This window comes from Haliaeetus albicilla, chromosome 16 (assembly GCF_947461875.1).
Source record: "Haliaeetus albicilla chromosome 16, bHalAlb1.1, whole genome shotgun sequence".
Taxonomy (NCBI): Eukaryota; Metazoa; Chordata; class Aves; order Accipitriformes; family Accipitridae; genus Haliaeetus; species Haliaeetus albicilla.
The window spans coordinates 16,133,704-16,150,110 of NC_091498.1; the positions used below are offsets into that span (position 1 = coordinate 16,133,704).

Below are 16,407 nucleotides of genomic sequence, written 5' to 3' on the forward strand. Positions count from 1 at the left end.
AGGAAAAGTCTGTACATTTAATGGCTAGACATATTCATAAATAGAAGTGTACACAGGATAAATTTTCTCTGCTCTGCCTTTTTTTTTTAAAAAAAGCCTATGTCTTGTTGTACAAACCTTCTAAACACAACTAGAATACGAAGCAGGAAAATACTGGACTTCTGAACTCACAGGAAGACTTCTACCCACAACTGTTACCATTTTTTGTAACTACAACAAATCAGAAGGGAAAGTTACGACTTCTGTTTTAGAGCTGCTGGGATGCAACTCTGGGGGAAACCACAAACATAATAGTCTGATACTTCTTGTAAGGAAAATTAGAAGCAATAATGAAAAACTTGTTGAAAGAAGAAACTCATTAACCTGTTCCACAAGCCCTGAACATTAGCAATACTTACGCTCACCTTGGAAATTTTCTTGAGGGAACACTATTTTAGTTACAGACGACTTTATAAGAATTTGGCTAGTGGTTCTGGTTTCACCTATAACTTACATACTTCTCTACTTATTTATTTTGAAGCCTCATAAGCAGATCTTACAGGAACGGAGTCAGACAATCCTACAAACACCAATACCGTATGAAGTAAATAATCGTAGCAGCAGCGAAAATTTTAAACAGGCCCTCGCTATAGGAGATGGGGACCTCGAAATTAAAAACTGAGCCCCCAAAGTCCCACAACACGCGGGGGGCGGGGGACGGGACACACGACACCAGATCGTGGATGAGGTCAAACGAAAGAATCGCGCCTGACCTAAGCGGCTATGGGTTTGACTCAACCCAAGCACCGCGGCGGGAGTGAGACGGAAAAACAGTTCACCACAAACAACAGCTCTCCCACCCTCTTCCTCCCCCACTTCCCCCGGGAGGGCGGGGGAAGGGAGGGCTCGCTGCCAGGCTCCCCGGGGCGGGCGAGAGCGGCCATACATATGGCCGGAACCGCTCCGTCCCCCCTCGGCCAGACTCAGACCAACGCAGACTCCCCCCGTCCTCTCGGTCCAAACTTCTCAAGCCAGCCTTAAAATGGTGCCTGACCGGGCCGGGCCCGCCCCTCTCCGCCGGGCGGCTCCAGGCGGCCCCCACCACCACCACCACCACCGAGCTCCACCCCGGAGCAGGCCCTAACGGCCGCCGCACGCGCTGCGGTCGCGCCGGCAAGCTCGGGCCCTCCGCCAGCCCCACCGGCCGCCCGCCGCCCGAAGGCCGGGTGCTCACGGCCGCGGCCCCGCCGCGCCCTCACCTGCCCGCGCCCCGCGTCCCCTCACGCCCGCAGAGGCAGCAGCGACAGCCGCTCGGCTCCTCGCAGGCTCACTCGGGCTGCGCCGCCGCCAAGAAAGCCCCCTCCTATTGGCCGAAGCGGGAGCGCCTCCCTCAGCAAAGACACCGCCGATTGGCCCTGGCGGCGCCACAGCCGCCGCGCCGCACGCGGGCCATGTTGACTATCCGACGGCGCGGCGCTCAGCCAATCAAAGAGCGAGCGGGGAACCGCGGGGTGGGTGGGGGTGCGCTGGGAGATGTGCGCGCGGAGCTGGCGGCGCGCGGGCAGAGCGCGTGATGCTGGGGGGGGGGGGGGGGGCGGCTCGTGCCTTCGTCCTTAAAGCGACAGAGGCCGCGCGAGAGCGGTGGGCGGCAACATGGCGGCGGGCGCCTGGTGGCAGCTCTTAACGCCTTGTAGGCCGCGCTCTCGAAGCGCGCCGGGGAGGAGGGCCCCTCCGCCGGGCGGGGTGACCTCCAGCTCTTCGTGCGGCGCCCGGGCGTCCTTCAACCACCCCGGCGGCGCCGCGGGTGCTGCGGCGTGAGCGGTTTGCTCGAGGCCGGGCTGCGGCTGTCCGGGCGGCGGCGGCGGCGGCAGCGGCAGCGGGGGCAGGGGAGGGCCGGGGCTGCGTGCCCGGGCGCTGCCGGCTCGGCGTGCGCTGCAGGTCGGAGGCGGAGGCGGGCCGAGCCGAGCCTGCGTGTGGGGCGCCCAGGGCCGATGGCTGCCGCATCCCTGGCCCGCACGCGGGGCGCGTCTGCCTTGCCTTCCGTTTGCCGTTAAGATAATCCGTGCTGAGGGCTGGGAAGTGCAGTTTCTGAGGCGTCCTGTGGCTGGCTTTTAAAACGCGGTGCTGCTTTCCAGTTCCTTCAGCTGCAACGACGGACGTAGCAACGCCCATCTCCTGCTCAGTCGCCTGCCCGCAGCGCAAGGTTTACTGTCCTAGCAGATACACGTACGTGTGTTTGAGGGGTTGCGGTTAGTTGCATTAATAATGCGATCATGCTTTTAGGAACCTCTCTGTGCACCATCTGCATGGGTGAGACTAAACTTTCAAAGTTGGAAGGTAAATCAAAGAGCTGAGTGCTTACTATTAAAAAAAAAAAAAAAAAAGCCCTTCTTGGTGTTTCAGATGGAGCACCTGTTTGAAAATGGAGCTGCTAGCCTTTCCAGCATAGTTTCCTAGTCTAGATACGGACATAATTTCCTCTTCCGTAAAAAAAGAAAACCAACACCAAAAAAAAGCCTAACAGCCTGGCTTCTGTCTGTATGGCATTTTGTAAGCAGCAGATGCTGTGTAGCATGGTGTTAAGAACAGTGCAATTTCAGCATGTGTGGCCACTGAAAGAGTTTTAATAATCTTTCACTCAATAGGAAAAACCTCTAACCCTTTACTGTGTCAGTGGATTCCCTTGTTCTAAAAAAGGTGTTCTCCAGGTCTGCAACTTAGTCTTGGATTTCAGTAATTAACAACTAGGGTTTATCATCACAATCCTTTCACTGGCAAAATTAAAATTTGGAAATGATGAGACCAATATTTTATTAATTAACAACTAATCAATACATTAATGTTGGATTAATTCAGTTATTGTAGGAACTTAAGTGACAGGAATAACAGGAATCATTAGTTAAATAGGTAGCAATACTGTAATTAAAGAATGAGATAATTTTGAATTGCATTCAGACAGCTAAAGAACTGCAGGAATGTTGTAGAGTCAGCTGCACAAACAAGCAGATTTGGTGGGCCAGAGGATATGCTCAGTGAAAGGTTGTTCTTCCACTTCTTTTCTTTGCTTCTGGCTCCCTTTCCCTGTTTCTCTAAATCAGTCCTTTTTCTAACATCAGCAGGTTAACAGCCTCCTCGTATTTCCATGAATTCCTATTTTGGGACAACTTTATTCATTTGGGACAACTTTATTCATGGTAGTGACTACACTTAATTCTCAGTCTTCCAAAGAAGAGCATAATGAACTCTGAAAGGAGGATTTACCTGAAGGTATTCTTACTCCATGCTTTTGTTTTTGCTCCTGGTTCATAGCTGTCAAGTATTCTTTTAAGCTTTTTCTGTCAATCTCCATTTTGTTAAAAGCTATTTCTCCTTTCCACCCAGAAGATGTTTGGAGTACAAACTCCAAACTTTGTCTCCTATGAAGATGTAGGAGGTCTTGTTTGAGTATGTGATCTAGCTGCACCTTTCTGCTGTTGCAGAAATACACTGCAGCCCTGTTCAGACTATTTGTTGCACTACTGCATCTTCTGTGGCATGTGTAGAGTTTGTCCCTCTGCACTAGTTGCTGTCTTGTTAACGCAGTTCTCGTAAATGCTGCAAACCCTGAATTAATTTAAAATTAGGATGGTCTTGTAAAAGTAGATTTGGCTTCTTCTGGACCAATGATTAAAGCCTTGAAACAGGTCAGAGTGCTAGAAGTACTTGGCTCTCTTCCTCCACTGATGTATATCAAAGTAAAGACACATTTCAATTACCTTATGTACTTGGATTTTTAGTGCCCCTCTCCCAAGGCATTAATCTCCCATGATCAATGAGGGATTTTTGCTGACTGTTGTCTAACCTCTTGTAGCACGGTGGTAGACTTTAGGACTGTGGATAAGGCACAATCTGTGGAGTCATCTTGCTGTCAGGTGCTCCTACCCTGCAGAGAGCTGCAAAAAGATATTTGCTGAATCACCCTGGCTTGATTTAAACACCCAGCCTAGCATACAAGAGCTTGGAGAACCAAACCTGAGAGAAGGGATTATGGCAGAGATGCCGAACAGATGCACTAGACACTGGAGAGAAAGCTTAGGCTGAGATCTGTAACTGGCATTAAAATATCTGTGTCTTCTGCCCTTGGGTGGGTATTAATGGAAACTGCTGTCACTTAGTGAGATGCCAGACATTCACAGCCTAATTTGAGAGATAAGACTTAGTTCGTCAATGACTTTTTCTGGAGGGGGAGGAAAAACTTTGATCATTGCTAAGTGGAGTCTTGGTACTAAATAGCTAATGTGCTTCTTAATTAATTTGTTCCATCTCGGGAGACATGTTAAATACTATGTAGTACAGTGTCCTGTATAGAAATTGCCCTGTGAAATCACAGAGGAGTAAAAATTGCTTTTCATATTTGTGTGGTAGAAACTGTGTAATTAAAGAGGGAGCTAAAGTTGGTCCAACAACTACCACCACCTGAAAATGTTTAAACTTAGCTTAAAATGTAGAAAAAGCAGCTGAAGGTACATACTGTATGTGGCAGAGATTTGCTTATTTGCACACTTAAAATGCATCGGTGGTTTCCTGGAACAGTAGACAGCAAATACAAACGTTAGCATAAAGAGGTCAAGGAGAGTATCATAAATGTAATTAGGCACTCATTAAAGTCTTTGAAAAGACTGGTGGCAATAAGACCAGGTTGAACAATTCACAGATTTTTCTACCAGTATCTGAACAAACTGAGTGATGAACTTGTTCTCTTTAGTGGACCAGTATTCATATTTGACATTAATGTGAATATTCTCATTAGAAGGCTGAAAGGCACACTCTGAGCAAAAGACAAAAACAAAATTTGCTGAAGCCGAGTTTGGCCTTCAGCCAAGGGTGCCATTAAAACCAGAAACACCATGCTTCTACCTTGCCTTGCCATCTCTGAATAAATTCTTTGATAGGTGAGAAATAAAAAGCTCCATGTTGTACAGACCAACACAAGGTCTGTGTTCCAGAAAATGAATATATTTTAAAATTCCAAGATTTAGCTATGGGGATTTTCATAATGCTTAGAAAATCACATTCCAGATTGGCTTCCCTGAGCGTGTCTATGCATATGTGCACATTTTAAAATGAATAAAAAAAATTAAAATACTGTGGAGTCTGTCCTCTCCCTTTTCCTTGCTGAAAGAGACAGGTGACTAAGACACTGAATGCAGACCATTGCTTTTGCATTCTCTTCTCCTGGTTGCCAGGTCATTCTCACTAAGCAAGTGCAGTGGAATTCACTTAAATGCCACCTTGATGGATTGCCAGGGAAGAGGTATTGTGCTGTTTGTTTCAGTAATCCGCACAGGTCAATTGGCACACCTTCACCAAAAAAGTCATCTTGAACAGTGTGCATCCAAGCCTGGCTGCAGCATTCTTTGTTTGCCAGCAAGTCTTCCTTCAGGAGGACTTCATGGATACTGTTATTTTTTTGCTAAATTGTGGCTGCAAAGAGGATAGAAGTAACTGATTTAGAGTAGCTCTGGAGCTTGTTTTTTGTTACAAATTCTAGGAGACTTCAGTCTATTTTTTTTGGCTCTTTGCCAAGGTCATTGTTTTTATTATCCTACTGCTTTTGGAAAAAAAAGGAACTCAAAATATGGGCAAAAGTCTGATTTTATTTAGAGAGAATGAATTAACTTCCTGTTTGTGTGATAAGGTAAAAATATTTTAGCAGCTTCTTTACAGGAGAAGATGCTGATTTGTGTGCTTTTTTTTTTTTTAATAGAAAATACTTATGCCTGTCAACTAACTCACAGCTGCTTCATGAAGCAGACATACTCCTTGCTGACAACACTGACTTCTGAGGACAGCTGAAACAGACAGGAGGAGAAAATGGCAACTGGAAGACCAGTTCAAGTATGGGGAGAAAAGTTAAAGTATGGGAAGGTTTTGAGGGCTTTATTGCTGGAGGAGTCAAGTGACAAGCTTGCTTGAAGAAGGCAACTTTGAAAATTCATTAACTAGATAGCAAAGCACTATAAAAAGCAGGGGAGAATAAGTAGCTGTGTGGAAGAACAATGATCACCCAAGACACAAGGTGAGCCTGAAGAGGAGAGGATTTCAAAGGCTCTGATCCTTATGATGTATATGAAAAGAATCCAGTTGACTTTAGGAGACTTTTGTTTGTGTTCAAAGAGAATTCAAAGACAGGAATCCTGTTACGCTGTAGCAGAAGAGAAAGATGACTTTAACAGCACTGATGTTTCAGATAAGGATTCTTTCAAATCATCTTAGCTTAAAACAATCAAATTGACAATCAGACAAAACACGGAAATGGGAAGCATGAGCTAAATAATTTTACAGGTAGAGTAACACCTTAATGGGGCAGTAAATAAGCAGAGACCCTTATCTGACATGACTAACCATAAATTAAAAAAAAAAAATAGGGAGGAAGCAGTGTATGTATGCAGGAAGCATACAGAAAGACTGGAAAATAACCTTTGGAGAATATGATTCTGAAATGCTCCTAAGATCTATGCAAGGAGAGTTGTCCCACAAACAAATTTAAGCATTTGAGAAGGGAAAAGGGCATTTTTTAAAAAATTCTTCTACATAGAGGTAGTAGCTAAATCATGGAATTGGATGAAGTTCTACTAAAAACATAGCAGGAGGAGAAAAAACAGTGTGTAGGGGCAAAAGCCAGGATGTTATCATGGAGATGTCTTAAACTACAATCCAGGACAGCAATGGATTAACAGCATCTTCTCCGTAGTTATATACTAACTAGCTTTAAGCAAGTGCTAATTTGGATCACCAAAAAAGAATTTGTGTAAGCAAATTACTGTCACTATTTGAAATTAAGTAGCAACTTCAGAAGCAGCCTAGGCACATCCCATCCCTTCATGGATATCCTGAGTGCACATGTGTCTTGGGGGAGCATGCTGGGAAGAAAACAATGAGCTGATAATGTTGAAGGGGGTTAGAATCAAGAATGGTGTAAAATGCAACTGATCCTCTTCTGTTCACAGACCAAAGGATAGAGAAGTTGCCCTCGTTGCTGTGGTTGTACAGTTTAAACATGCATTTATACAATTAATTAGAAATTAGCAGAATAATCAAATACTGAATGCAAGATGAATTAGATCAGTAATAGCAAGCTAAAGGAAAAGCTCTGTAAACCACATTTCAAAAAGACGGTTGTGGAATAAAGATAAGCTCTATATTCTCCCCAATATACAAAGGTCACATACAACTTGTACTTCACAACAGATTTTATTTTCTGCATACAATATGCATGTTCTTTACTGACCTTAACGTTCCATACGTTTTCAAAGGCAAATACAGACAAAGTAGAAAAACACCCTACTAGACTTTTCTGTTACTCCAAATATGTTCATTCCTCAGAAGGAGGAATATAAATATAAAAATATAAAGCAAAGATGTTTTAACTCTTAATTAAGGAAAGGAACATAGCCTACTGGTTATAGCGTAAGCCTAAGAGTTAAGAGAACACAGGTGTCACAGTGTGACCTTCTGCAAGTCACCTTGGGGCTTAAGAATACTTGATGAATATAGTTCTGCATATTTCTGCATATCGGACACTTAGCTGTTATATGCAGTTGTGAAGTAGGTGAGTTTTTAGGATTTCATTAACTTAATTTCCTTTAGTAGCTACTGCCAGCGAAGTGCATTATTAGGCAAGAATAGAGAACTGTCCTTGCAGACATAACGTGACCGTACTACACCAGAAAGATTATTAACTCAGGGTTAAACTGTCATGTTAAAAACATCAGTCTTGAATAATGAGCAATGTATAGCTGTATTTCCTAATTGCAAACCAATCTACAAACTGTATCTCAATTAGAAACCTCTATTAATTTCCCATGGCTCTGAACAGGTAGTTAGGTACTGAGTACTTTGGATAATCGGGTACTTTGGCAGCACTCCTGTTTCCTTGGAGGGATAGCTCCAAGAACGCACCACCCTCCACCGTTCATGTCTTTCCCACCTGTTTGTTCAATACAGGTGCATTTGTCTTTTACTTACCCACTTGATTGTAACTGCAGGTTGAGCAAAGATGATCTGTTCCCTTTTGCAACAAAGGGACTGTTAGCTTCTACCATGCAGTGTTCTGGGTATACTTATGAGAGTTTTTAGTAACAGCAGCTAGAGTAAGTATCATAGTGGAACTACCCACTTTTCCTGCTTATGTAAAGATACTAAAGTCATCTGGAAAATACTGTTCTTACTGTGGGACAAATTACTCAGCTCCCACTTAGCAGTAAATTTTGCTGACTCTGACATATTCCAGAATGCAAGCTACAGTGGGTCTTAGAGAGGAGATCAGTATGGAGGACAAATTAACAAAGCCTGGACAGCTATAATAAACAAGAATCCTTACATGGATTTGCTGACTGAGCAGCACCTTCCCAAATATAACTGGCAACCATTCAACCTGCTACCATTGTTCCGAAGAAATTTCTTACAGGTTGGCTTTTTTTAAGAATGGATTTTTATTGACTTTCCAGATGACATTATTAATCCACGTAAACAGGATTTTTACTTTGCACATAATAGAAAGTGTAAACAGAAATTTCAGCATCAGTATATGCTCACTTCTTCAATGGTGACCCAGAACTCGCCTTCTAAAAAAAGAGTCCTGTTGTTTTCAATTTGCACTTCCATTCTGAACCATTTGTAGATACTCCTTGTATAGCTTTTCTTGGGTTTCATAAAGTTTCTTTAGCTTCTTAATTTGTCCTTTGCTGAGTTCTTTGCCCTCTGTATCATGGGTGGGAAATCCCTGAAATATTAAAAAAAAAAAAAAAAAAAAAAAAAAGAGTATTTAAGATAAATTCTTGGACTGCTTTTGCTCCTTATGTAATTGTGTTTTAGTAAGATAGAGTGATAATGTCATAATGACAGGCTCTCAGGATGGGGTGCATCTTGGCTAATTTTAGTCACCTAGAAGTTTGACAACTAACTATGACTACTTGGGTATGTTCCTTTCCCAGTTAATGAAAGGGCAAAGGGTGTATTTATTTTCTGTCCTGTGCTAAGTAAGGGAAACTTTGACAACTATCTTCTAGATGGTTATAGTTAAGAGAATAACGACTAATCCCTGAACAGATGGTTAAGAGACCACTTTTAATCATACCAGCATATTGAATCCAAGGCTTAAAGCAAAAGCAGTAAGAGATTTGTGTTCTCAATGGAGAAAAGTATGATCAGAGTTTTTGTGGACATTCTCCTTGGCTTGCAGGGGTATTTACGAGTATTTACACTCTCCATTCTTACTTGCCCCCAGGGCCTGAATTCGTGCGGGTGAGGAGGACAGGTAGAAGCAGGATCAATGTCCCAGATCAAGCACTGAAGGAACAGTGCTTTATGTTTTCCAAGTAACACGTTTTATCCTCAAGGGGAGCAATCAAGAGCAGCCCCTTCAGAGATCATTTGCCAGGAGAGACCAAAACAGTGGGCAGAAACAAAAAGGAAGCACAGGACCTCTCTGAAAAACATCAGTTCTGGCAGAGGTAGGGAGTTTGTACTTGCAAGTGAATTCCTTGCCTTGCAACAGGGTAATACATCTGTGAACAAACATTATATATGTTCCTACCCACAATATCTACAGGGAATTTTGCTCTGCGATGAGAAGGGCCAAAGGAGACCAATGTACAATGAAAATACCCTTGAAATTATGGCTAACAGTTAAGAGACCCTTGCTCCCCAATGCAAGGTATTTGCAATAAAATTAATATATCACCTTTTCTTTCTCTCCTTCCCTCCTCTCACTACGTTAATAGCACTGCCCTGGAGGTTTTGCAATGAGATAAGCTACATACATATACAAGTGAGTATATACAACTGGGGAAGGAAAGCCACTCCCTATCTAAAGAAGAGTCTCTTACATTTTCATCAAACATGGAATATTTGTCATGTTCTGATTTAAACATTTCATGTGGTGGAATCTTCATTTTTGCCAGTTTTGCTGCCTGTAATATAAAACATGCATTAACATCACAGTTAATTACTGACAACCTGACATATGCAAAAGGAAAAGTGGACTATAATTTGCAAATCAAAGAGCATTTAATTCACTATTGTTTATCATGTGAAAAGAAACTTTCAGTGAGAAACAACTGAATAAGTCTTAGTTGTGCTTGTCGGTGGGGGGGAGGGGGGGGGGGCGGTAAGGGAAGCATTTTAAATCTGTAGAGAACCACTTAATAAAATATATGTATTGCAGGAACTCAGAATAACTCACTTATATACTGATTTTTGCTAATTTGGTTCCTTAGTGTTTTAGGTATAAACATAAAGTGAATAGTTGCTATGATTAAAGAATATTCAGCAGTTAACTCACTGCAAAGGGAACCACCTTTATCAACAGTTTCCTGCTGACAAGCACAGTTTTCTATGCAGGTCACAGCAGGATCAGGATGCAAGTAATTGCACTGAAAATAAACTGAACTTTCACTTATCTGTAAACAACTACATCTCAGAGTCCATTCCAAGTAATTTATGCCCAATGCGAGGGAATCACCTTTTTGAAAGAATGCAAAAAGCTACTTGGAATTTGTGGATGGTAAATGCTATTTATCTCATTTTCTCTCTGTACATGGTGCTCTCTAAAAGTTTATATCCTCTTTTAACCCAACAACGCATTTCCTGAGAGTCATCAGCATGGCAAACAATCTTTTCTTAAGAGTTCATCTCATCTGGCTGTCTACTCCTCATCCAAAGCCTAAAACCTTTGAGCTATCTCAATTCCAACTGTAAGAGATAAAACATGTTTTTACAAAACACGACATTTCAGAGTTCAATCGTAGGGAACAGGTGAATTCTTAAAGAGAAAAAAAAGTTTTCACAAATACCTACAATACTGGAAAGGCAAGAAAATAATAAATGACACAAGCAAAATCCTCTCTAACAGGCATGTGAGATACTACTTTGGCAATTAAGGAATACTCTCTATAGTGCTACAAATTCTTCTAAGAAGCTTTTGCAGCCTTTAGTTGTGTTTTCAAAGATGCCTTCTCTATAATAGGAGCTGAAAATTCAAACCTGAACTGCAAGCCAAAGTCATTCTGAGCAGGAAATTGTAGACAAAAAAAAAAAAATAAATGGAGGCCCAGTTAAGGCTGGGCAGAGAGCCTGTGCTCTAATGTAATCTTTCCTGCACGTGACTATTGCTGCTAACGCTTTTCTTCAAAAACAGATTAAAAGGATCTGAACACTTACTTCCTGCTGTTGTTTTTTCCTGGCTGCTTCTTCTTTCTTCCTTTTTTTCTCTTCTTCAATCTATGAAAGGCAATGTTAATGAGTAAAAGGTAACTGACTATTTAATCTGGTTGTTTTCTACAAATCTGAGCCAGCTAGCGCCCCTAGATATCTAATTACAGACAGAACTGGCAGCACGACCTGCAGCAAAAACACCATGCCTTATAATTAGGATTGTCTGATACTTCCCACTGTACGACTTTGATTTCATGTGCTTTTATTCACAGTTAAACTGGTTTTAACTGTTCAGAATGCATTTTGCATGCAAAGTGTATACATACAAAAGAATATCTACAAGGCCTGCGAAAGAAATGGTCCTGCCATTTCATGGGGAAGAATGTTTTGCAAATTACTTTAAAAAAAGACTGTATTTTGCTGGTATTTTAAGCTCTTGCCTCAAACTGTGAAGACATTACAGTTTCTCAAGAAGCAGTTGTATCCCTTGATGTTCCTAGGGAAACAACTATCCAAATTTAGCCAACTTATGAAACTTGGAAAAAAAAAAATCTCATCTGGCACTTGCTAGGAGAGACCTATCAGTTCTCCAAGGGTTCTGCCAGTACTGAATATAATATTGCTTCCAGGGAAAATGTACTCTAGCTGCAGGTTCCACCCAGCAGCTATATACAAACTGCCTTCAAATGTCTTTTTGATGAAAACATCTGGAATTGGCTGAAACTACGTTTTACTTCTCCCTTTTCTAAAAAATATCTACGTGGAAGGAGAAATGTTGGAAAGTCTTCCAAACATTTCTAGTCATGATGGAATTTTACTATTTGTTAAAATTGAAGACAGACATATGAAATTTACTTTTAAATGTTACAAAGTCAAATATTAATGCTAGGAAGTGCCAAAAGGAGGGTTTCAGTACAGACCTTGTGCATGTGAATTAGAATTCATATTCTTAATATAGTAACGTGAATTCTTGCCCCCACAACCTGAATATCTCACTCATCCATACTACATTAATTAAGATTTAGCCAGTGCATTTTGTTCTCACATATCAGATAAATATAGTCTAGTTCTATGGAAAATGTCAACTTCATTTCTACAGACAAAAAAAATTACGAATTAGCTTCTCATTGGAATTGTTCTTCCAGAGAGATAAGAAGTATGCATGCAATACTCAACATCCCTCAATTATATGAAGATCTTAAAAAACAAACAAACAAAAAACCTTAGAGGTATTCATTAGGTCCCACACAAAATTTTCAAGAAGCTACTGTTTCAAAAATTCTTTTCCTGAACACACTCAAATTTTAGTATCAATTCTCTTATTTTCCTTGTTGCTAGTCTGTTAAGATTTTTCTTACAAGTTATCAAAGACATGTAAAAGTATCCATACCTTACACATTACTTTAAATTTTTAAAAAATAGAATGCTTAAAATAATAACCTTTTTCTTTTCTTCTCTTTCTTTCAATAACGTGTCCTTATCCACTAATTTAACCACAGTTGGAAGTCCTAAAGAAGCAAAAACAGATGAATGAGTTTCCAATGCTTGAACAAAGATAAATGTATTTACCCTATGATAAAGGTTTTCTTTTTGCAAGCTGAATGCAAATACAACTGAGCAACTTATCAAGAGTGATTAAGAAATTAGGTGCTATACAAAAAGATCAAAAAGATTGCAATGTACATTTTTATATTCTATACATATATTCCAATATACAGTTCTATAACTTATATTCATACATCACAAATATGATAAGCTATAGTTTTGCAGTCCTTTAGTTTGTTGGATTATTCCAGATTAGACTTGACAGGTTGTTTTCCCACTTCTTATGAAAACAGTAAGATTATAAAAACAGCTACCTACAAAGTTGCAAGACATAATTGGGTACCTTCATGATCTTCAAATCGAACACCAAGTTCAGGAAGGATGTCATCTCGAAGAGCATCACTCAACTGCAGCACTTCAGTTACTACAGAGCATGAAAAATACTTTTAGTAAAGTAAGATTTGGTGAAAGTATACTTCTGTCCTGCTACATAGTTATTTAAATGCAATTAAGAAATTGCCACTCTCTCACATAGGCCAGAGAAAGTTCTTTTGTTTGAAAGTGATAAACCTTTTAAGGAGGTACTGCCTTCTTTCAGCTACAAAGAGAATCAGCATGTTTCTTTGTAGGGACTTGAAATTCATAAATTTCTTCCAAGATACCCTCATTGTTCCTGAAGGAGAACAGAAAGAAAATCCAAGGCAATTCAGAAATGATGGAATGATTCTGCCAGCGTATAGTGGAAGGGTATATGACTCAGGAAGATCCTAACGGTTGCTGTAGGATTTCCAGTAAGAAGCGTTAAGAACCCTATTTTAGAAAAATCACAAAATAACATAGCCTGTGCTACATCTAACAGTGCCTTTGAAGGACTATGATTTTGTTGGTTTGATAACTGCACATACTTCTGTCAAAGCAACTGTAATCCAAACATCCTCTGTTTCTACAGATAGTTATCTTTACCATAGTCTGACCAAGCTGTTTCTTTCAAGCAAGCTAGTTGCAGCAGAACAGAGAATTTTGATTTGGCTTTCTGGCTGGTGATCAGGGCATCACAACTAACTTTTTTTTTTCTTGCAAGCTTATCAAAGAGCCTTTGATGACAGCATATGGTTAAGAACTCAAGATTTAGCTGAAATAGATGCTATCAGGTCTTAAGAGGAAAATAAATCTTCATACAAGATATTTACTTGGATGAGAAGCTGTATCAGCCAAGAAGCAGCAGAACAGGTAAGAGGAACTAAATGCATCAAGAAGACCCAGTATGTTTCTGTTGTGAACTTAATTCAGTGGCATTTTTTAGAGACAGCCTTGTATTTAGGAGGAAACGCTTAGCAAGTGTGACAAGATAGATACTGGGGTTAGATGATACCATGTTCTCCCTTTCAGCAACTCTCAGCTGATTAAACCTAAGAAGTAATAGGGGTCTCAAAGGTAGTAATTCTCACAGTAGAAGCTACCATCCAGACACTGTACCAAACACTGTATATACCAGTAGATACAAGTACCATCCCTGAGCCTTCATCTCTTCCATAATTGTCAGAGTCTCAGAGAGCTGAACAGTGAACAGAGCACCAACTATCCTAATACCATAAAAAGGAACAGCCACCCTATTTCACTGCATGGTAGTGTTCTGCGACTCTCTTTGTATAGGAAAGGATTGCAGTTTATAGAAACTCTTTTGTCTGCTGTGAACTAAGTTGTTATTTTTCTTGATCCAGAGCAGTTATACAAACATTCATGTTTGATGCAACTCTAAATAAGCCATTAAGATAAACAAGGGATAAGATTACCTCACTGGCTATTAACACTAAAAGGTGTTCACTCTAACCTAGGCAAAGGAATTACACATACCATATCAAGAATGTATCAGATACACCTACTGCTTATTCAATAAAACAGCGTCTGCTTAGTTATAAATATTTTCTTATCTGAAATCATGAATAATTGAAAGTTTAAGAAGAAGAAATCCATCAAGGTAGAGAATAAGGAGAAATGTATAACAAAACATGTATTATTTACAAAAGGATACATCCTCTGATCAATCCTCTGTCATCCAGAGGAGTCAGCACTATGCTTCTTAGGGTTGAAATGTGCCTGTTCTTTGCATGTGGTACCCCCAGAGCAAAGATGTTTAGGGATTGGGTAGGGGGTTGTTTATGGGCTGCCTCAAGACATATGCCATTATCCCCACTGAGGACAGTGACCAGGAAACCAGTGGGATAGTGCCTTATCACCAGTGCCCATGAACAGCCTGGCAGCTAGGCACTCCTCGAGCCTGTGACTATTTCCCAGACCTCTTTTCACATTTTCTGTGAATTTCAAGCCAAAGAGTCTCAGATGTGGAACAGATGTTGTGCTGTTGTTGAATGTGATGGGAAGGAAAAGGAGGAGCTTAAAAAGCATCTTAATGCTGGATGTTAAGACTGGCAGCAAAAGACAAGAGCAGGCATGGTTACAATGATCAAGTTTGTCCCAGTTCTGGTCAACTTCTGATATATTAGGAAGAGAGCAGAGGGTTTCCCACTGTGTCCTAGAAGCAGCTTAAAGCAAGATACCAAGTGGCACCAGCACCCATGGCAGGAAATGAAGATGCAGGCAGAGTTCAGTCGTGGGCACCTTTACCACAGGGTAGTCAATTCAAGCAGATGTCCTGAGGTAAGTAACCAACAACAACTGAAGAGACTTGCTCCTGTTTGAACATTTGAATAACAATTCGTTGCTAATAAGAATTCTTCCCAAGCATCAGGGGCTGCACTAGAGCACAGATCTGCTCTGCTGTGCATCTGCAATTGCAGAGACAGCTATATGGGGTCTTTGCAGTTGGTCAAGTACTCAATTAAAACATCAGGATGTGCAATATAGAGATGGTCTGACCAACCTATCATTGATGTCTTTTGCAGAGGTTTTCTGCATTTCTTTCCCTTGTACAGCTAGCATAGTATTTTCCTTTTTCTCTTTACCATCATTGCTAGGTATGTTCACAAATTAAGTCAAGACTCAACTGCAAATGATCAGGGCAGGTCTCCATTTGGAATACTAATAAGCTTATAAAATGAAGAGTTTATTTTACTAGTATGTTTGAATGTTAGGCATTCTGGATAATGGTAAAATTTTTGTAGAGTATATACATTTTGATTCTTACCAAAACCCATAGTTTTACAAATGGCTATTCTGTGAAATGTTTTGTAAATATAGATACATTTTAAAAAGTTATATGTATATGGATGGGGACATTTGTATTACTCTGCAGGTTTTACAGAAGCAGCATACTTTTTATTTAACCTCTAAGAATACTTGAAGCAATACGGATCATGTTAGATAATACTTAACACCATCCTGCCAGCATTGGGCTATGATGGGGAAACTCCCTTCACTTACAACCATGTAGAGGCAATATCCCCAGCCATTAATCAGAACAACTTTTACAGTGATTTAACACTTCCTGCAAGCAAGAATTTAATGGGTACAGGGAAACCAATCAGTAGCATGTCAGTGTCCTGCTAACCACCGCTCAGCTTCCATATATCAAATAGTTTAATGAAAGGTGCCTCCCTGGTCAAACTGCAGAGTGCTCTGTACCCCAACCAAATAGCAACTAAATCCAGCTTTATTCTTACTACCCAATTTATTTCATGCAAAAAATCAGTACCTTCCAAGTAAGAAACTCAAGTGCCAGTAAGCAGT

At 40.8% G+C, this 16,407-nt stretch overlaps 2 protein-coding genes and 1 long non-coding RNA gene across 9 annotated transcripts in view; 1 reads left to right on the top strand and 2 right to left on the bottom strand.

The window, feature by feature from the left end:
• The window catches only part of NAP1L4 (nucleosome assembly protein 1 like 4), a 29,778-nt gene extending 28,416 nt beyond the window's left edge, over positions 1–1,362 (bottom strand). For 3 of the 5 annotated variants that reach the window (XR_011328097.1, XR_011328098.1, XM_069803668.1), the window contains exon 1: positions 1,239–1,362. The gene's annotated coding sequence lies outside the window, so the exon portion shown is untranslated. Of the gene's footprint in view, positions 1–404; positions 426–1,238 lie in introns of those variants that run through there. The other 2 variants (XM_069803666.1, XM_069803667.1) reach the window with 2 other exon arrangements.
• A 126-nt stretch (positions 1,363–1,488) lies between these two features.
• Positions 1,489–9,893, top strand: LOC138689266 (uncharacterized). Of its 2 annotated transcripts, none has more exons than XR_011328100.1 (3): positions 1,489–2,316; positions 3,096–3,246; positions 5,726–7,390. It is a non-coding gene; the product is annotated as an uncharacterized lncRNA (long non-coding RNA). The 2 variants fall into 2 exon arrangements; XR_011328099.1 differs by lacking the exon at positions 1,489–2,316 and adding an exon at positions 9,744–9,893 and having other exon boundaries at positions 3,127–3,246; positions 5,726–6,037.
• Positions 7,194–16,407, bottom strand: part of CARS1 (cysteinyl-tRNA synthetase 1) — a 36,529-nt gene continuing 27,315 nt past the window's right edge. For both annotated transcript variants that reach the window (XM_069803664.1, XM_069803665.1), the window contains 5 exons: positions 13,064–13,144; positions 12,616–12,683; positions 11,182–11,241; positions 9,849–9,932; positions 7,194–8,743 (listed from right to left, as the gene is read on the bottom strand). In XM_069803664.1, coding sequence (XP_069659765.1) covers positions 8,609–8,743; positions 9,849–9,932; positions 11,182–11,241; positions 12,616–12,683; positions 13,064–13,144 — 428 coding nt within the window. In that variant the 3' untranslated portion in view covers positions 7,194–8,608. The remainder of the gene's footprint in view (positions 8,744–9,848; positions 9,933–11,181; positions 11,242–12,615; positions 12,684–13,063; positions 13,145–16,407) is intronic.